Source organism: Pelophylax lessonae (genome assembly GCF_965119305.1).
Source record: "Pelophylax lessonae genome assembly, chromosome: 2".
Lineage (NCBI taxonomy): Eukaryota > Metazoa > Chordata > Amphibia > Anura > Ranidae > Pelophylax > Pelophylax lessonae.
The window spans coordinates 392987683-393009209 of NC_138769.1; the positions used below are offsets into that span (position 1 = coordinate 392987683).

At 42.3% G+C, this 21527-nt stretch overlaps 1 protein-coding gene across 1 annotated transcript in view; it reads right to left on the bottom strand.

The window, feature by feature from the left end:
- Positions 1-14931, bottom strand: part of LOC309547549 (multidrug and toxin extrusion protein 2-like) — a 47679-nt gene extending 32748 nt beyond the window's left edge. Inside the window, exons 1-5 of the mRNA XM_082247426.1 lie at positions 14742-14931; positions 12157-12258; positions 8986-9054; positions 6592-6740; positions 6276-6318 (exon numbers count right to left, since the gene is read on the bottom strand). Of these exons, the coding sequence (XP_082103552.1) occupies positions 6276-6318; positions 6592-6740; positions 8986-9054; positions 12157-12258; positions 14742-14909 (531 nt within the window). The 5' untranslated portion in view covers positions 14910-14931. The remainder of the gene's footprint in view (positions 1-6275; positions 6319-6591; positions 6741-8985; positions 9055-12156; positions 12259-14741) is intronic.
- Positions 14932-21527: the final 6596 nt, after the last annotated feature.

The window sequence follows — 21527 nt, forward strand, 5'->3', positions numbered from 1 at the left end:
CTTCTCCATGTCTGCTGGATCACAGTATGATTTTATCATAAGAGGAGAGAAATCTCATAGTGTAGTAATTTAATTGTTAATGGATGAAATTAAATGTCAGGGACGTGCTGGCCATAGTGCAGCTGATGCTCAAAGGCAGATGCAGATTCAGTCCCGCAAGTGTCCATCTTGCCAGGCACAGATGCACAAATCGTCACAGGAAAGCGCGCACGCATATGTGTATGCGCGTAGGTGTTCGCCAGTAACGCTGGTGCCAAATGGCATATATAAGTGCAGCAGTTCTCTAGCTCATCACTGTCTGATCTGCAGCTTTACCTGTGTTCTTGAACCTGATCCTGCTTACCTCTGTATTAAATGCAGCTTTCCTCTGAATTTACTTAAATATCTCCTACCCTGACCCTGGCCTGTATCTGGACTTTGCCTCTGCCCTCTGCTTATCTGCCTGAACTTGTGTTGCCAACCCAGCTTGTCCAACCACACATCCTGTGTCTCTTCTGCTCTGCATGCACCTGCCTTGCTCCTGCTGGAGAATGCTCTATTGTGGCCATCAGTTTTCCTGCAACAGTTATTGACACTGCCGCCTGCTGCCACTAGCCCAGGGTCTGCTGTTCCCACCAAACACCAGCTATCCCGGCCATTCTGGTGATGCACCCACTACACGGAAGACTGTACAGGCACCCTTACATCACTGCGCTCTCACAGCCACTGTTGCAACATCAGTTGTCTCCGAGCCGCGGCTGTATGAGAGGCCTACCCTCTGCACGTCAGGCTCAGCTGTCAGGTACGGGACAATAAATATGAAACAACTACTTAGAAACATCAATCATACATAGCTCTAAACTCATACACTTAGGCTGTGTTCAGACTATTGCAGGTTTCCCCGCATTCAATTCGCATGTCAGGAGCCTGTGAGTGACTCTCAATGGAGCCGGTTTACACAGCTTCAGGACGGCTGTGGAGTGAATTGCACAGGAGTCCTGTGTTTCTTCTAGTCTGTTTTAGGTCCAAATTCAGTCCAAAATTCGGACCAAATTCGGACCTGAAACGATGAACAGGGATGAACTGGACCCCTGCTGCGAGCCACTCCGCACGGAGGTGTGATTCTTGGCCTTAGAGAGAGAGAGAACGCTCACCAAAAACCATTGATCCACTAGCCATGCGTAGAACAATAATGCATTACATGATTAAATGCGTCAGCCGGAAATTTTGTCACACGGACACGGAACCCAAAAGTAGTGATTTTACAGTGGTTTTAAAGGAGCTGCTACTTTTTAAAAACTATATGTGAGTGTATTTTAATAAAGCGTAATTTGTAATTTTAATACTACACTATGGGAATCTTCCAATTTGTGCATTGATTTTGAGGAGATAAATGTGAAGATCTTTTATCTGAAGCATGGTGAAGCAATGTTTTGAGGATTCTTTAACAGCAAAAGGGGCAAGAAAGAGGGGTTCTGATTAGGCTACCACTTGATCGGTACTTCTAGTAAGCCTTTGTCAAATATGAGCATGGGTGTTCGGATGCCTTGAAGGGACAGTGCACAGAAATTTGGGAAAAGGAGCCTGATTGGACTATTACTTGATCTGTATTTCTTGTAAGTCTTTGTCCAATTCGATCACGAGTGTTTGGGTGCCTTAAAGGGACAGTGCACGGAAATATGGAGGACGGTTATAATGCTGGTGTACGATATCCTAAAGGGATGACTTTTTTTTGTAAGTACATATATATGCGCTGGGTTTTGGGTTTTAGACATGCACCTCTCTGTGCAGCCGCAACACCACCTTGTCTATGCCTCCCCTGATCTGAGCATTTAACAGACTCTGGAAGCTGACTCCAGCCCGACTCTGGTCCTCCTTCAGACCCTGTACTTTCTTCTTCCCATATCCACCCACATCTTCTTCCTGGCAGCAGCACAAGGTAAGGAGGTGCATTGTGATGTAAGGAAGGGTGGGTGACTCTTGACTTCTGATGGTGGGGGAGCCTTGAGTCTTGATATCTCATGTAAGGTTGTAAGGGGGCGTGGGGTGCTTTGGACATCTAGTCTTACAGATATAACCGGCCCTTTAAGGGAAACCATAATGCTGATGCATAATGAAAATTGAGTTTGACACCCCTGCCGTAGAAGGCAAATCTTTACAGAGTTTACCTTAGTCCTGGATTATATGAAAAACACCATATGACTCACTTTATGAGGGGTCAAAGAACTTTGATAAGCCTCCTTTTTCACTTGATGGATGAAGGTGGTGAAGAACTGTACTGAGTTTGAAGATTTCAAGAACAAAGGACTTTTTATCATATCAACACTTGAATGAGTAATTGCATATCACTGGACTTGGTTAGATAGATTTAATTTGTTAAAATACGTTTTTTATAGGAATGGTAATATAGTTTCATGATTTCACTTATTGAGCTCTGACTTTTTGGTTGATTGAAACATGAAAACATTACATTCTGACAATACAATCTGCGTTGCTCACTCAGCTGTGCAAAGCAAGGTAAATGTGTAAAAATACATCTATGTCATGTTTTGATGTATAGTGATCAGTAAATGTTGTGATTGCTCTGGCATTGCCAAGAAAATAATCCTGAAATCTTCCTAGCTTGCTAGTGTCATATATTGCGTGTTATCTGCAGCCCCTTTCTTCTTAGTCCAAGCTACAAGAACAGGTACTTGGGCCCGAAATCTCAAAACACTGCTGAGAAACAATAAAAACAACATATTCTGTACAGTCTGGAGCTACTCTCCAGTGATGTAAAATATCCAAAAATAAAACTCATGGGAAAAAATGTTTTTTCCCTGTTTTTTTTCTCTGGAAAAATTGGAATTTTGGAAAATTGAAAAAAAAAATCAGTATGGATTAGTGTTACAAACTGGAAGTCATTTTGTTACACTGGGAAAGTGAAATGGTGAAATGCAGTGTAGCAGTTTATCCAGGCCTTGGGCCTGATGGGGGTCTGCCATTGTTACCGATGACACCTCCAACACTTTTGAGTTGTGAACCCTGGTGTGAGAACTGGGACAATGACCATTCCGGCATCTTTTGCTTGTTTTGGTTTATTGTATTTAGGGGATGGGAGAAGGGAATGAGTGGGGTACTCCTCTGGCTCAACTAGGTACACTTTGGGACACTTGAAGAAAAATGCCTGTTGGCGCTGTCTTGACGCCAGCTGAATGCCGACCAGCGCTTCCTGACACCTATAAATACTGTAGTACTGAAACTGTGCTGGAACCTCGACTTTAACTCAGAAGATCCAGGACTGTAGAACACTCGACTCCTGACATTGCTTTAGCTCAAAAGTCACTAAACAGCTCCATCCAGCCCTGCACTGGCTGAGGTAGCTCTGTAGATACTTGTGCTGCTGCAACTCTTAACTTGTACACTTCCCACTGTACACTGACTCTTCAGGGCCCAAACTACAGGCGCCCCCTTTCACACTTCAGGGTCCTCTACCTTAGTACCCCCTCTAATAATTCAGGGTCCTCTGACTTGGCACCCCCTTTAACTGCTAGCTGAGTCCTGGATCCCTAGAACCTTCTCCGGAGTGGTCCCCTCTGACACTAGGCAGACCCCCAGGGGCAGTCCACAGTACTCACAACCTTTGTAGGCTTTCCTGGAACTGGACCCCTCTCTCTCTCTCCGCTGGTTCTCGGCACACCGGATCCCTTCTGCAGCTCAGCTTCACACTCCTTGGATTCCCAGGCCGCCACCCAGAACACCCGCTTCCTCTGACAGGAGGAGAGACAGCCGTACTCTCCCTCCTGGGACTCTGCTTCCCGCCAAAGATGCTGCGTCATGCGTTCCCTTTAAACTTATACCCACTCCCAGAATCCTCTGCAGCAGAATTTGCCTTCTGGGGTAGATACAAGCCTGACTGAGCCACTGATTGGGTTTCCTCCACTGCCCTATGAGAATCCTCTCACAGAGCCAGTGGGGAGACTCCCCTCTCAGTAACCTCACCTGTGAGACCTGACAGTCCAGCTGAAATCATGGCCCTGCTGTTAAGCAGCCAAGGCCCACAATACTTTACCTAGCACCTACCTGTAGGGTGCTACAGCAATGTATATTAAAGTATTATGCTTGAAATAAAAGTACAGCTTGTTCAGTAATAAACTTAACTTACTTTTTTTCCTTGTCTATAAATGAAGAGATTGTTTTTTGTGAGGCAATAGTTTGTAACACTTTCTTACTTTAAGATGCTGCTGGTGAAGAAACACTTTGTGGTGATCCAGAAGCAGCAGCAAGAATGTTTCTGGAATGAGAACTCTGAAAACACTTCCATTAAGTATTTTGAATGTCTTTAGGACACCTCTGGCATGCCAGAATGTGTTTTGTCATCCTTGTAGCTCTTGGAAAAGAATAATTCTTTTCACAATATCTGGAAATTGCACCTTAATTCTCAGCAGAAATTTCCACAGAAATGTTTCCAAACTCTAGATACTGGTCTCACCATTTTACTGAGAGGAGGAAAAGAAAAAACAACTTACTGAGCAGACTATAGGAAAAAATGATGCTGTAATGGTGGTGAACATTACAGTAATAGGAATAATTTAAAGGTTATAAAGACAAACAAATTAGTCAGACAAATTCACTCTCTAACCTGCCAATTAAGGCCTGAGAAAACAGAAACTATCATCTACTGTATCCCAACAATCACCCAATTATAGGAGGTACAAGATGGAGCCCACAAGCAAACTAAACTGTAGTCTTTCCCCTGCAGTACCCCTTAGTAGCAGAAATGCAATTTTCTCTTGTCTGAGAACTGCATTAAGAAGTACAGTGTTACCTGAATTGTATTTCAGGATTTGCTTGTCTTCAGCTGAATGTGCAATAATTTAAGATTTTACATAAAGTCTCAGAATTCTTTCATTAAGGTCTTCATATTTGTAGTTTGAATACCATGTCACAGATATATTACTTATCATTGTAAAAGAACATATTCCACACCTATTTTTTTTTCCAATTTTTCTGGGGAAAAACAAAAAAACGCCTTTGAAAAAAACAGGGGAAAAAACAGTTCTCATCTCTAGATATGACATTCCAACAACTTTGTTATGTGTTATCTGTTATGTAACTGCAAATCATTAGATTCTATACAGTAGGCCTTATCTGATTTGTATTCCATAAATAATCCCCTAAAACATTTGGAAACCTAAAGTGTTTGTTACCCCAACACTTAATATTCCTGATATGTGCCTGCTGTACCATGTACTTGTATGAGAAAATATCCTGTTCTCTTTGTATTGCTTCCTTTATGTGAAATGCCTGGTGTTCCTGCTAGTTCCTTTACTTTCCTATTAAAAACTGACTACACTAAGCAAGAGAGCATACTGCAGTCAGTTCTCTAGCTATGCTGGGAACTCAGCCTGCTCTCCTCTAATGATCAGACTTGTCCAGACATGCCCCTGCACAGCCATTCACTGGCAAGCTCAATGTACTGCTGCTTCTCCTCCCCCAGCTTAAGCAGCTGAGAACAGAGGGAATGTGATCACTTATAAAAAAGGAAAAATGGATCTTTATATATTTTTTTTTATATCAATACCAAATGTTTTGCTTTTCATTTCTATTTTAAACTGAATGGGTTGTTTTACAAAGTGATCATTTACAATCACTTTTGGATTTCTCAATTTTGGGTTGAGGAAGCAAAGTTTGATTTCTTGTCACCAGGTCTTTATTGCTAACGAGGACATTACAGGGCATCTTGTCCACAATGACATGTCTTTTTCAGGCCAAGTTATTACAAATATAGCTTAAAGGAATAATCCTTGAAGGGCAGATGATACAGAATGCATGCACAACACTGCTCACAATGATGTCCATTTGTAGACCTTGTTCACACTGCCTTTGATGCTGAAGTAGATCCAACACAGTGTGTACAATCTCTCTTCAGGCCACGGAAAGCAATAGGCAGCTGCAGCCTGAATACTGCTTACAGTTGCATATCCTGCTCCAGCCATAAATTAAATAGTGAGATTTCTATTATTCTGAATACAATTCATTCTTATGTCTTATACAGTACCATTTATGCTTTTTTATTTTTTATTTATTTTTTACTTGAGAATGCACAATAATGAAGAAAAAAATAAGTAAGACTTCCTTTTAAAACAACCAGGATGGTGAATTATGACTATAAAATGCTCAAAAATTGCTCATGTAGTGCTGTTACCAGGTTTTTCAACTAGACCTTAATACCAGAGATATGGCTGAGGCGATGAGCTCATCAGGTTGGAGAAGTTAATATAGTTGTTTATTTTGTTTATAAAAAAAAAACTTACTGGAAGTGCAGGAATAAAAACCAGTACATACGCTTCTGCCATACTGTAAATATAGAAAGCAACAGTCAGATAACAAAACAATACTCATGTTTTCACTGCCCAGAGCAGACAGAATATTTAGTTTGAAGAAAAGAATGTGTAGATAGAAGCTACTGAGTAGCAAGGACAAACAGAATATAGGTTGAGCATAAGCATGATGAACAAAGAAAGGATTGAGTTATATTTTGATGGGCTGAACCAGCTTTTATACATGGCCCTTAAAAGCTATTTCCAGAATTTGTTGTAAAAAAACAGGATTCACAATCATTCTTTATACCGAGCCACAGCTAGGTCTTGTTTGAAGAGCAATAGAATGTTCTCAGTGTTTATGAACAGTGCCCAACAAGGAAAGCAAGCCAGCAGCAGTACAAGGATCCCACGTTGCATTACAATGCCAATTAACTTTAGATTGTTGCCTCCAAATATCTATAATAAAAAAAACATCATAATCTTAAATGAAATCAGAATTGTTATGCTACTGTATATGAATTTGTTTCCAAAGACCACAGAACATATGATCCTGACTTTTATGCGGGTCGTATTTACTGTTATTAGAAGTACTGAAATATACGGTATTCCTGCAGTATTTGGATACCCTGTGCTCTAACCCTCTCTCTTGAAGTGATTGCACTAAATAAACTCTTTAAATGTACTAACGTGACTGGTGCCCAATTGTCTGTTACCCACAAAACTCTAGAATTGCTCCATGTGAAATACTAGCCTGCAATGTTGCCTAGGGGGCCTCCTCATCTGCCCAGGGGTAAAGGGGTGCAACATTTCAAAATGATGAAAGTTGAAGACTGTATTATTTTTAACCATTTCAGCCCCAGAAGGTTTTACCCCCTTAATGACCAGGCCATTTTTTGCAATAGGGCACTGTGTTAATTTAACTGACAATTGCGCGGTCGTGCGATGTTGTACCCAAAAACTAAAATGGATGTACTTTTTTATTTCTACAAATAGAGCTTTCTTTTGGTAGTATTTGATCAACTCTGTGGTTTTTTTTTTTTTTTTTTTTGCGCTAGAAACAAAAATAGACCGACAATTTTGAAAAAAAAAAAAAAAAACAATATTTTTTACTTTCTGCTATAAAACATACCCAATAAAAAAATTGAAAAAAATCTAATTTCTTCATCAATTTAGGCCATATGTATTCTGCTACATATTTTTGGTAAAAAAAATCCCAATAAACATATATTGATTGGTTTGCGCAAAAGTCATTGCGTCTACAAACAATGGTAAATTTGTATGGCGTTTTTATTTATTTATTTATTACTAGTAATGGTGGCCGTCAGCGATTAATGCGGCGGACCAATCGAACACCTATCTGACACTTTTGACACTTTTTTGGGAACCAGTGACATTATTACAGTAATCAGTGCTAAATATTTGCACTGTTACTGTACTAATGGCACTGGCAGGAAGGGGTTAACACCAGGGGTGATCAAAGGGTTGGGTGTGTCCCTAGGGGGATGCTTTCTAACTGTGTGTGGGATGGACTCACTGGATGAACACAGAGATCCCTGTTCCTGCTTAGCAGGAACACAAGATCACCGTGTTCATCCCTGACAGAACGGCGTGCCTTTTTTACATTGGCAGACCGCCATTCTACCTCTCTGGGGAGTGATCGCGGGTGGCCGGCGGACATTGCATCCACTGGACCCGCTGATTGGCTCCTCCTGTCCCCCCATCTAGTGGCTATTGCACAAAATCTCATACAGGTACACGATTTTGTGCAATAGAGCCAACCTGCTGCAGTATATGTACGTTAGGCAGTTGGCAAGTGGTTAAACATACCTTTTTATTTGAACAACCCTATGAAATAGCATTTTAGAATCTCTTCTTTCAACTTTTTATTCTATAAAATCCATGTCTAGTTCATAAAAGAGTAAAGTACACAGTCACAGGATGTGCCTAAAAATACAATTTATTAAATATTTAAAATAGTAAAGCGCTCCAATGAATACCTTGCATATGACTTAAATTAATCATATAAATAATGAAATAAATGTTATATGAGCATCTTAACCCCCCTGGGGAGGAAGTGCCCTCCTGTTGTGGGGTTGTTCTCCTAAAGTGATATCAGACCTCTTTATTTAATAGCAAGGTCCATCATTGGAGGTGAGGGCACATATTGGTTGCACATTTGGGTGACGTTTGCCGAAGATTTCACAAAATTTGTTGACCAGTTATGAGATTTATGCTCACTGCATTGAAATTTACTTTGGATTAACATCGAGTCTGGGACTTTGTGGACTGACACAATTTTTCTCCTTACATGCTTTAACTGAGTTTAATGATGTTATTTTGTATTTGTTTTGTATTGTTTAGATAAAGTTATTATGTGATTCATGTTATTTATATGATTGATATAATGCATATCTAAAGTATTACATGTGCATTGGAGAACTTCACTGTTTTTTTAAATATTTATCTTGGGTTTTTGTGTTGTGACTGCACAATTTTAAGTGGAAGCTGCTTTACTATATTATATTTAGATTTGTTTATATAGGAGTAGTGTGGACACATACTGAGTATATTTTCATTTTTTTTTTCACATTTAATTTATTGCTCTACCAATTTTTTCCTAGGTATGTAAAGAAAACAACATAATTGTGCTTCATAAATAATAGCTTTGATATCTGTACTCCCTACAATATATGACACTTACCTGTGATATGAGCGTATCACAGGCTGAAGATAAGCCAAGCCCCACTGAAAGACCAGTGACTGAAATAACCTGTTATAAGACAATGTTCATTATAATATGTATGTAGAATAAAACCAGAATCATTTATTTTATACACAATGTGCTTATTCAATAATATAATGCATTTAGATTTGAGGATGTTCAAAGTGCACTAGCTCATAGCAACCAGTTATCCTTTCCTAATTGAGCTGACTACAGAAAACCTATATCTGCTTGCTATGGGCATTTTCGTGTCACACTAACCTAATGAATTTGCTTAAATGTTTTATTTTTGGAATTATTGAATGATTTAGTTCAAATGCAATAAACAAACCAAAGTACAACAAATTATAGCAGGCCGAATTAAGGTTTTCACTTTTCATTCATTCATTCTCATTTTCAATTTCACCAAATGCCAAGTAGAGCTGTACGCAAAACTCTTTTGGATAGCCTGGGAAAAGTTTATATTCTTTGCAAGGTTTTTATAATTGTTGGTATTCGTTTTCCTAGTATGAGGAATGCCTCGTTGTGTGAGGCGGCTCGTAGGAACAACACAAACGGGATCCAAGAGAATGCAATAGAGATGTCCGGTAAAGAAAGCTCAGTTTATTGATTAAAAAAGGGGGGACAAATACGTACATACCACCCTGGGTCTAGAGTCAAGCAGGGGCACCGTCAGGAATGAAGACTGGATGGCCGATTGCCAAATGCCGTGTGTGCTGGGAGAGGGGAATCCTTGCCGGAACCAGGATAAACCGTCACTGCGCTGCTCTGATGTGATGGCCGGAAGTAAGTCACTCGCCTTGCAGGAACCAAAGTGGAACGCAAACGTCCTCCATTGCCATAACTACGCGTTTCACGCGCATGAGATTTATCAAGTCACGGGAAAAGACGGCAACAGAGGTATTTAAAGCCAAATGGAGGGGCGGGAAGTGGATAATAATGGGGAAGAACCTAATTAATTCTATTTATCCCGTCGATGCCCTTGCCTCACTTCTGACTTACACAAAAGGATTAAGCAAGCACAATTACTCTAGTAATATGATTAATAAAAAAACATTTTGTCTTTAAGAAAAAAAAATTATGAAAAACGAAACAATGAAAAATAAAATATAAGATCCAAATTGAAGATCCTGATAGAGAGAGCATGGTGGGGAGGGTTGGTAGATGATAGGGAGAAAACGTTCTTTGGTTTGTAGTACTCCCTACTTCTACCATTTACCCAAAGTACACAAGTCACTAACCAATCCTCCAGGTGGACCGTTAGACAGTGATGCTTCTGCCAAGTTTGGCTGTTTTGAATGGTGTCAGTTTTTTTAATTCGGTCATGACATTACTTCCGGGTTTTTTACATGGAGACCCGATCAGAGACGAATGCGGCTTTGATCGGGTCTTCAGTGGCCGTGCAGGTAGGATGCCCGGGTCTCCCGGTTGGACGAGCCGCAGGTCTCCTGCTAATAGCATCAAATTTTTTCATAATTTTAGCCCAATTTGTTTTCTGCTTCATATTTTTTTTACGTAAAAAAAAAATCGCAATAAGCATATTTTGATTGGTTTGCGCAAAAGTTATTATCCCATCTACAAAATAGGGGAAAGATTTATGACATTTTAATTTTTTTACTAGTAATGAGTGATGAGAGATGAGCAATCAGCGATTTTTAGCAGGACTGCGACATTGCGGCGGACAGATCGAGCCCCTAACTGACATTTTTTATACTTTTGGGGGGGACCAGTGACATTACTACAGAAATCAGTGATAAAAATATGCACTGTTACTGTAATAATTACATTGGCAGGGAAGGAGTTAACAGTGGGTGATCAAGGGGTTAAATGTAAGCCTAGGGGAGTGTTTGTAACTGTGGGGGGGGGGGGTGGGCTTTTTAAATGACCATAGAGACCTGTGATCCTATATAGAAGCATCACAGGCGCTCTGTGATCATTGCAGAGAGAAGAACAGTCAGCTGTGTTTACAACAGTTGACTGTTCTTCTCTCTCGGTGGGGAGCGATCTCGGGTGGCTGGCGGCAATTGGAGTCACCAGCCCCGTGCATCAGAGTCCCCGCTGCCGAGTGGCTAGCAGCAGGCGCGCGACCGTTGTAGTTCTAAGTTGGTTCGTACAGGAGGGGCTGCCTGACGCAGTAAAACTGCGGCGAGCGGTCCTCAACTGGTAAACACCCTGATGAATGACTGGACCCAAGAAACACTCAAAATCTGCTCTCTTCAAAGGAGGACAATCGACCTTCTTCTACCTTTGGTGAAGCCAGGTGTATGGCAGCAGGGAATGGCTTCGATAAAGGTGCCCTCACACATGACACCTGCAGCATAAGCAAGGGAAAACAGAAGATGTTTCCAGTGCAAAACCCACCTGATGCATGTGTGGGCCTGGATATGCCATGAAAAAGATGGCTGCCACACAAGGTCCTTTGTACAGTGCATGCATGGATGCCATAGCTGGCTTGGAGTCTGGAAACAGGCGCAAAACCTGGACCAGATTGTGGATGCACGCCGGTCACAGAAAAAGCCACAGATGAAAGTAAAAAAAACTGCAGACAAAAGAAAAGAAACCTAAATCGTTCCCACAAAGGAAAAAATATGAAGCCTAATGAAGGTAGAGGCAAGGGAGGAAAAACAAAAAAGGGATGCACCAGCCTGTGGGAGAAAAGAAAAGGTAGCACTAATTTCAGCATCAGGATTCAGCTCAGGTGTGCAGAGGGACACATGCAGCATAGACTCCAGCAACCAAACACCAGCTCAGGTGCACCACATGAGGTTCGGACTTCTCTAGTAAGAGAACTCCACAGCCCTAAAACTCCACCAGAAGGGGCTCCCCACCTTGTTGGTGCAACCTAAAATGTGGGACTGAGCCTGGGAGAGGCTGAATTCAGACGGACTCTGACTCAGTCAGCAAGTAGGGACTTATTGGAAAATCACAGTTTTGCGGGTGTAGATTTTGAGGACAAAAAGGAGAATGGGAGAAGATTGCTCTAGCTTTCCTTTTATAGATTTAAACATGTCCGGTGGGTGGATATAGCTATATCACATGTATGCTGCCATGTTGTTGTCAGGAAAGTCTAGCTGTGAAATCACTAACCACCTGCAAAACGCAAACTTATGGATCATAAGTGTTCAAGCAAAGCAAAACCTGGAAACTTACTGCATTGGCAAGTGTGACAGCATCCAGCTCCACTTTTCCCAGGTGACCACAAAACACAGAGCTGACAATGTTGATGAGAAAACATAGCATCTGTGAGATGATCTGATTGAAGTAAAATAAGAGATTGACATTTACTACAAAAGCATACTTCCTTATGACCTGCAATTCCTCTATTCAGTACTTGTTAGAGGTCACCATAGACAGCAGAGTGTGAGAAATTGTGTTGAATTTCCCTATCTGTCAGAATTTTTTCACAGTGAAATTTCACTGTGGTCTACTGTTACACAACTTCCCGTGTCACCTGCTAGTCTAATCTTATTCATAACATGCAGAAAACCATAGAACCATATAGTACTGTGGTCACTGGTTGAGGTTGGTTTAACATGCTACTGATTGCCAGTGCTGCCTTTGATGGACCCTCATACTACAAGACAAATTTTGATCTCTCATATCTACAAAATGTGCAGTTTGAGCCCATGTTAACACATATAGTACCTGTGCAAATCTTAACTTTACATGTAGGCTTGCAATTAATAGCAGATGCCTACAGAAGTTTACAGGTAATACAGTATACACTAATTCTCCATGAGGAGCAGTCTGGGTATCCTGAAACTAAGGGCACTCTATTATAAAAAAAAATAAAATTACTTCAACCAAAAAGGCTTCACCCTCACCCTCTATCTCACTTTTAGTTAGGGAGGCCACCAATCTTGGTGAAAAGCCAGTAAAATGACAACTCTGGCTAAAAATGATAATTGCATAACAGACAGCCCAAGCTTCAGGGTTTCTGGGGTAGCTAACATTACCTGCTACATGGTATCTGCAATTCCATTCAAGTGTTAGATTATTCAGGTACTACTGGACAGGTCTCAGCACTCTTTCTCTGCTGGCATGGGAACCTAATGAATCACTATGTAGAGGCCTGTGATTACTACTGCACTTTTCCTTCCCTTTCTCTCTACGTTTTTCCCTAGCTAAATGCATGAGCTTATGACAGTCAAGTTATGGTAAATTTAAACCAGTGTTACTGCTGCCTCCTCCTCCTTCTCTGGCCAGGTATAGGAGAGAATTTCTGGCATGTGGCACGCTCTGTGGGGAAGGGGGTAATTGGGATGCACTGTGAATGAAATTAGAATCTGGGCTCCCATCATCTTTGACCAACTGCTTGGGGCTGCAGCATTCCACTGGCTGTATAGAACATCGTTCCTTTGTGCAGTGTTTGGAGCTACCAGAGTAGAGAGGTGTCGTATGTAACTGTATTCCCCTGACAGTATTGGATTGATTTACTAAAACTGGAGAGTACAAAATATGGTGCAACTGTACATCATAGCCAATCGGCTTCTAACTTCAGCTTGTTCAATTAAGCTTTGACAAAAAAACTGGAAGTTGATTGGTTTTTATGCAGAGCTGCACCTGATTTTGCACTGCCCAGTTTTAGTAAATAAACCCCTATATAACTGGGGAAAATGGAGCCATTACACTTTGATGATACCTTGTATGGCAAAATCTAGAATGCCCTTATAGGATTCCAAGGGTTAGAAAAGTCTACTGGAGGGTTGGAATAGGCCTGCAGTACATGCAGGTACCTAGCAGAGAGCTTTTTTTCAAGCCTTCCTGACATAATAATCCAGAAGCACTCCAATATACAAAAAGTACACTTTGAGTTTGTAGCTGACCCACCTGTTCCTGCTTCCCACACCTTCCAATTGGCCATTTATTTAATGGGTCACCTTACTGGGCATTTGGAGTGTACAAGAGGTGGTGGCGGAACGGGCGGCACCTCTCCCTGCTAGGAAGTGGCAGTATTTGCATATTAGGCATATTATTTGCCTATTTGCTGTTACAGCTGACCTAAGGTGTAAAAGTAAACCTGCTGGTCTATGAAGTCAAAATGCTTGTCCCAGCCCAGCCTCATAATATGTGCATTTCACATTACCAGGCAACTAGAAAATAGGTCCTTTCCATGATTACATGATAAATGTACAGGATGTGGTATTATACAGTACATTTATGAATCCATTTCTAAAGGTCAAACATCAGCAATATATTGACTAAAGGGAGACAAGGGATGCAGAGTTTTATAAAAGTTTGTTTCATGTACAGAGAGCTAAACAAATTAGAGACACAAGCCTGATAACACCAATATTTTAAAATACATCTGGAAGCCAGCAAGCTGCCTAGAATGGATGTGACCAAGAAGTACTGATGGGTATGTTTTATTTTTTTATCTATCTTCATAATGTAATACTTTTCTGCACAATCTTGCATCTTTGGTTATCCCCCATAGACATGGTGCATGTTTACTTTTATACTTGTTCTCTAAGGGTTCAGAATGATTTAGGTTTAAAAGAGAAATTTACTGAAATTTATCCTCCCTAAAGCAGTCAACATTTCAATTCTTGGGAAAATTCAAGCCAAAGTGGACCAGGTATCAATCAAATCAGAAACATTGATGAAGCATCTGGAATATTAGTTGCAGTGTTTGCCTCCTGACTAGACATCTAAGATGTTAAAATCTGTGTGTGTGGAGTTATTTAGGGTCACAATTTAAATGCATAACTGATTTGTGAGACACAATCACTTACCAGAGGTCCTGCTAATCCACATAGCTGCTTGATCTCCTCTATCGAGTTACTTGGGATGCCCAGGTGTATCTTTTGAAGAATAAAGCTACAACTATTTTGAAGCAGTTTTAGAATTTGCTGGGCAATTCTATTTCCCTGACTTCCAATACGGTGACTATCATGCTCCATCTGAATATAGTCGTTAGAATACTTTCCCTAAAATATGCTTTGGCATGAAAACTTCAGATGTATTAATTAACAAAGATACATTAACTATTATAGCAGTTTGCCCTACTGCTTGTCATACAAAAAGCTAAAAGCAGACTCTGGCATAAATGATCTTGAAATCAGGCCAGATAAGAACCTTAGAGGGAAAGGGCTAATCAGCATTTACAGATAAACAGTCATCATATATACATGAAAGGAAGAAATGCAATTGTTTTTGAAACTGTGCACCAATAGATCACTTATAGTATAAGCTCTCCTAAATACTGAAAAAATACATAAAGGGTGCGCTGATATAGAAAATAAAATAAAGCTGCAACCAAAGATCTAATTCCTGATTTGGAAATGTGAATGAAAAAATAGTGGTCTGGTGCGCTTAACAAAATATAAATGCTTAATAAAGGCCACAAATGTACCAATATGTGACACTGGTGATTCTACCAACAACACAAATACAACAAATTGTGTAACAACGGTGATTCCCACAAATAACTAAAGAGTGTCAATGTGAGTTACCCCAATAGGGGTGTGATTCTTAGTCCAAATAATATTGTCCAAAATGCAATGTCCAAAAGTTGAAATTCAAACTCTTGACAGAAATTAACTCTGGTGACTCCAAGTGGTAAATATAAATCCAATGGTGAATATACGAATAAAAAAGTGCCTGCTGATATATAGTGAATCCCACCACCTTCAGGATTAGCTTCTTACCAGCAAGTAGGGATATAAAGGCAATGATTCACCCAAGAGTGATAACTCCCTGTGCTGTGGAAGAGATAACATACTTCTTCACACCTCATGGAAAGGACAAACAAACCAGCCCCTTACTGGATGGATGGCGTCATGACGCATGTATCTGCCCCCAACAGCCGCAGTAGATAAACGCTTGGGTCTCTCGTTGGTGATCTATTATGGCTCTTAGCTCCTTTAAACGTCCTCCCCAGATGTTCTCATACATAGGTGAAAGAAATGAACAGCCAATAGTGCTTTACCCCAGCAAACTTTATTGTAAAAAAAAACATAATACACTTACATGATCACCACAAGAATGAGCTAGTAGACTTGGGTATCCGCGGCTGCCTGCAGTGCAGACCGTGGATGTAGATCGTGATAGCATGGCGTCTCCTCTCTAACGCGTTTCCCCCGAGCGGGCATCGACCGAGATAGAAACCCTCCTATCTCGGTCGATGCCCGCTCTCTCCTAAATACCACTTTCAGATTTCTGTTGAATATTTGAGCAACACACTCTTTAGTACCAGTGTCCCATGCTTTTTGTTATAATACCTCAACTCATTATCATTAGTGAATATCATACAAAATGGGGTATCATTTATCTCATTTTTTGTGTAGGTATAATAACTATTCATTTCCATCTACAATACATCTTAACACTCTATCACATGCATAATGTTATTATTTCCCTAAATTACCTATTTAGTACTAATTATTATTATTATACAAAATGTATATAGCGCCAACAGTTTGCGCAGCGTTTAACAAAATTAAGGCAGACATTACAGTTACAATACAATTTGGAACAAAAGGAATCAGAGGGCCCTGCTCGTTAGAGCTTACAATCCAAAAGGGAGGGTCAATTGATACAAAAGGCAATAGCTGTGGGGGATGAGCTGATGGAGCAAGTGAAACAGTGCTATTAACTAATGACTGTCTCTGTTATATTCCTTTATTCAAACAATTATGGTGGTAGCTAAGAAACAGACTTTTGGTATCCTTAAACCATGCTTTAAAATGATAAGCTTTGGAATTTGCACTAAACCGTTACAGCCAGTTGGTTTTTATAAGGTTTATGTAATGATTATCTTATTTTACATGTTAATTGTTAGATCCAAGAAGGCTATGCTTTCCAAATTTATGTTGTAGTAAATTCCAAGTTAGGAGCTTTGTAGTTAAGTGAGTTTTTTCAAACTTTCCTATGTCCCTTCTCAAAATGCATATATGATAGTCTCTATGATTTTGTTTTTACAAATAAACATTATCAGCTTGTACTACTGGGTTCTGTAAACAGGCTTTTTACACCAAAATAAACATTTGGAAAGAAGCCAAAACCTCTCCATGCTGGCTGGATAAAATACGACAGAACACTATATAAGATTCATGCTCAATATTTTATATCTACCTAACTTTTTTTTTTATTTTATTTTTGCTCTTTATAACTACATTTAAATTATAGAGTCTCCAAAGTCCAGTTTTTAAGCTCCCAACTGATGCTGATAACAAATGCTGTCACTTGATGAAGAAACAGATTGGATTGGTGTAAAAGGTGAAAATCAAAAAAAGGGGTTGCGCCAGAAGTGCACAAAAATAATTAGTGATTACATGAATCAACAAGTGTTATCAACAAAATATGGTGTCCATCATATGTGCTCTGATGAAACATAAATGTTCATATAAAGTGCTCCAAAGTAATGATTAGTATATCCAGGTGATGACAGGACAGCCTCAATCCCTTGTGAATCAAGCAGGAACCACCAGTGTGTGAACTCCCTCCACCAGTAAGATTGGCCTCTCACCTTGATACCAGACCCAAATGGGCCAGCATGAGCATATCAGGGGATAAACAGACTATCACAGGTAACCTCTCCAGCCTTCACCTCCGGGGGTCGCCAGGACATAAAAAAAAGATAAAGCAAAGATCTAGTGCTCTCTGAATGTAAATAATGAGCTTTTATTGAGCATAAAGGGGTAACTCACATTTGTTGGGCACTCAGCCGTGCCTGCTATTATGGCATTCAGTGTTGGAGAGTAGCACCCGAGCGATCGGCGTCAGGCACGCAGGCTCCGCCTCCCTATACGCGTTACGCCTGGAGCGTGGGCTCCGTTTGGCTTCTTCGGTAGGGGTTCGGTTTTTTCACTATATTGGTGTAAAAGGTGCTTCTGTTTTGCTAAGCACAACTAAGTGCCGGTTCACACTAATACGACTTGTCAGGCGACTTGGTCAGCCTGGCAAGTCGTGCACCATCGCGGTCCAATGAGTAGTACAGGACCGGTTCTAATAGGAGCGACACAAGTCGCTCCGACTTAGAAAAAGGGTCCTGTACTACTTCGGGGCGACCTGGAGGTGACTTGCATTGACATTCATTTTATGAAGTCTGTGCAAGTCGCGCCGAAGTCGCGCTGCACGCGACTTCACAGTCGCCCCCCTAAGTCGGAGCGACCTAGTGTGAACCGGCACTAAAACTTGTGAAGAAGGCATTTATAAAGCATAAAATGTAACATTTACTGTGGGTAAATCAAAAAATAGATTTACCGGCAATGAGTGTTTGCTGAATGTTACATTCACTGCTTTTAAAATATATTCTTTAGTACAGGGGTGTCAAACACATGCAGACATGGTACAAGAGGTGGTCAGAGACTGCAGACATGGTACAAGAGGTGGTCAGAGACTGCGGACATGGTACAAGAGGTGGTCAGAGACTGCAGACATGGTACAAGAGGTGGTCAGAGACTGCGGACATGGTACAGGAGTGGTCAGAGGCTGTGGACATGATACAAGAGATGGTCAGAGACTGCAGACATGATACAAGAGATGGTCAGAGGACTCCAGACATGATACAAGAGATGGTCAGAGGACTCCAGACATGATACAAGAGATGGTCAGAGACTGAGGACATGATACAAAAGATGGTCAGAGACTGCAGACATGATGCAAGAGATGGTCAGAGACTGCACACATGATACAAGAGATGGTCAGAGACTGACGACATGATACAAGAGATGGTCAGAGACTACAGACATGATACAAGAGAAGGTCAGAGACTGCAGACATGATAGTAGAGCACTAGGGGGCTGGAGAGCACCGGGGAAGCATATAGCACTAAAGGAGCTGAAGGGCAAGGTGGGGGGGGACTGGAGAGAATTAAGGGGGGGTTTGGAAAGCATTGCAGGGGGGTTGAAAGGCGCAGGGGGGTGGAGAGCACTGGGGGGGGCAGGCAGGGAAAACTAGGGGGATAGAGAGCACAGGGGGAGGGGGGAACTGGAGAGCACTGGAAATCACTGAGGGGGGGGGGTGGAGAGCACTAGGGGAGCCAGAGAGCATGGGGGGGAGATGAAAAGCACTGTGGGGAGCTGAAAAGCACCGGAGGGGTGGGGGGTTTAAGGGCACTGGGGGGCTAAGAGCACTGGGGGGGGCTTAAGGGCACTGGGGGGGCTAAGAGCACTAGGGGGCTAAGAGCATGGGGGGTTAAGAGCACTGGGGGGTGGTTAAGAGCACAGGGGGCTAAAGAACACAGGAGGGGCTAAGAGCATGGGAGGGTTAAGAGCACGGGGGGGGGGGGGGCGTTAAAGAGCATTGGGGGTTATGGAGCACTGGGGGGGGGGGCTAAAGATCACGGGGGTTAAGAGCACTGGAGGGCCAGCAAAATAAGTTGTATAGGAGGGGGGCTGTGTGATGTGCAGGGGGGCTGTGTAATGTAAAAGGGTCTAGAGGTACAGGAGCTGTGCAATGTAAAGGGGTCCAGAGATGCTGTGGCTGTGTAATGTAAAGGGGGCCAGAGGTGTGGGGGCTGTGTAATGGAAAGGGGTCCAGAGGTGCGGGGGCTGTGTAATGTAAAGGGGTCCAGAGGTGTGGGGGCTGTGCAATGTAAAGGAGTCCAGAAGTGCAGGGGCTGTATAATGTAAAGGAGTCCAGAAGTGCAGGGGCTGTATAATGTAAAGGAGTCCAAAGGTGCGTGGGCTGTGTAATGTAAAGGGGTCCAGAAGTGCGGGGGCTGTGTAATGTAAATGGGTCCAGAGGTGTCGGGGCTGAGTAATGTAAAGGGGTCCAGAGGTTCAGGGGCTGAGTAATGTAAAGAGGTCCAGAGGTGCTAGGATTGTGTAATGTAAATGGGTCCAGAGGTGCGGTGGCTGTGTAATGTAAAGGAGTCCAGAGGTGCGGGGGCTGTGTAATGTAAAGGAGTTCAGAAGTGAGGAGCTGTGTAATGTAAAGGATTCCAGAGGTGTGGGGGCTGTGTAATGTAAAGGAGTTCAGCGGTGCAGGGGCTGTGTAATGTACAGTAAAAAGGACCAGAGGTGCAGGGGCTGTGTAATGCTGTCTTAATTTATTAGCGGGTGAATGCGGCCCTCCATGCAATCACATACATTGGATCTGGCCCTTAAAGTGATTGTAAATGATCACCATGTAAAACAACCCATTCAATTTAAAATAGAAAGGCAAAACATTTGAGTATAGATATAAAAATAGATTATAAATACTTTTCTCCATCTTTTTATAAGTGATCACATTCCCTCTGTTCTCAGCTGCATAAGGGCTGGGGAGAGGAGAAGCAGCAGCACACTGATCTTCCCAGTGAATGGCTGTGCAGTGGGGGAGTATCAGGACGAGTCTGATCATTGGAGGAGAGCAGGCATAGTTAGAGAACTGACCACACGGTGTTCTTCTTCTTAGTGTGGTCAGTTTTTATTAGTAAAGCAGAGGGATTGGCAGGAACACCAGGGATTTTACACAAAGGAAGCCATACAGAGAACAGTGGCAGGTGCAGGGGCACCCCCCCCTCCCCCATCCATGCGTCCGGCCCCCTAATCTACATGCAGGGCGCCAGATGCAAGGATTCCAATGGGGTTTTGTTTTAGCACCTGATTAGAGCCAGAGGCTGTAATAGGCTTTAAAAAAGGGTGGGCTTGGAGCACTGTGCCCTGAGCCCACCCAGTTGTGTGACAATAGCGAATGAATATTCGCTATTATCACACTGATTCTCTTCCCAGTCAACCAGGAAACAGGTCGTGAGTCCCCTTTCCCGATTGGCTGAAAAGAGAAGCGATTTTACTGGCTATTGGCCAGGAAGAGGGAGGAGATGCACGGCCACTCGGAGAAGGAGGAGGTAAGGATGCTGGCTGTCCGGCTGGCCAGCTGTCCGTCCGCCTGTCTGTCCCGGGGGGGGTGGAGGACTTCATTGCCAGCCGCAGGGCAAAAGGGGCAGCTGCCCTGGGCCTAATCATTGTTGTGGGCTGCCCCTTGAGCCCGCACTGCCTGCAAATAGTTGATAAGTGGATTTGGGACGGCTCAAAATAAAATTTGCCCAGGTTCCAATCGTTATTAAAGACGGCCGTCCCGCGGGGGGGTCTGTGTTGGTTTTGCAGCCCCCCCCCCCCCCCCCCAAATGATCATGCACCAGCCGCCACTGACAGAGAACAGACTTCCTTATACAAGTACATGGTACAGCAGGCACATCACAGGAATATGAAGTGTTGGGATGACAAACGCTTTAAGTGGAAAAAGGTTGCTGACCCCTGAGGTAAAGTGTTGTATGACCGCACAATTGTCACTCAAAGTGTGAGCACTGAAGGCTGACCTGGGCAGGAAGGTGAAGGTGTCTGGTACTGAAGTGGTGAATTCTCCAACCATGGAGGTGGGTGAGGTAACTGCTATGGCTGGTCATATGTAAGTAGTGCTCGGGTGTTCTCCTCTCATCGCTCTACACACAGGGGAGGGGAGGGGGGAAAGGGAAGGCTCTTCCCTCCCCGCACTGTGCGAATATTAAGAAGGCGGGGCTAGAGACATTAATAATACACGTGCGGACTACCCGGAGGACAGAAGCAGAAATGGCAATGGTCGGGAGCGGGGAA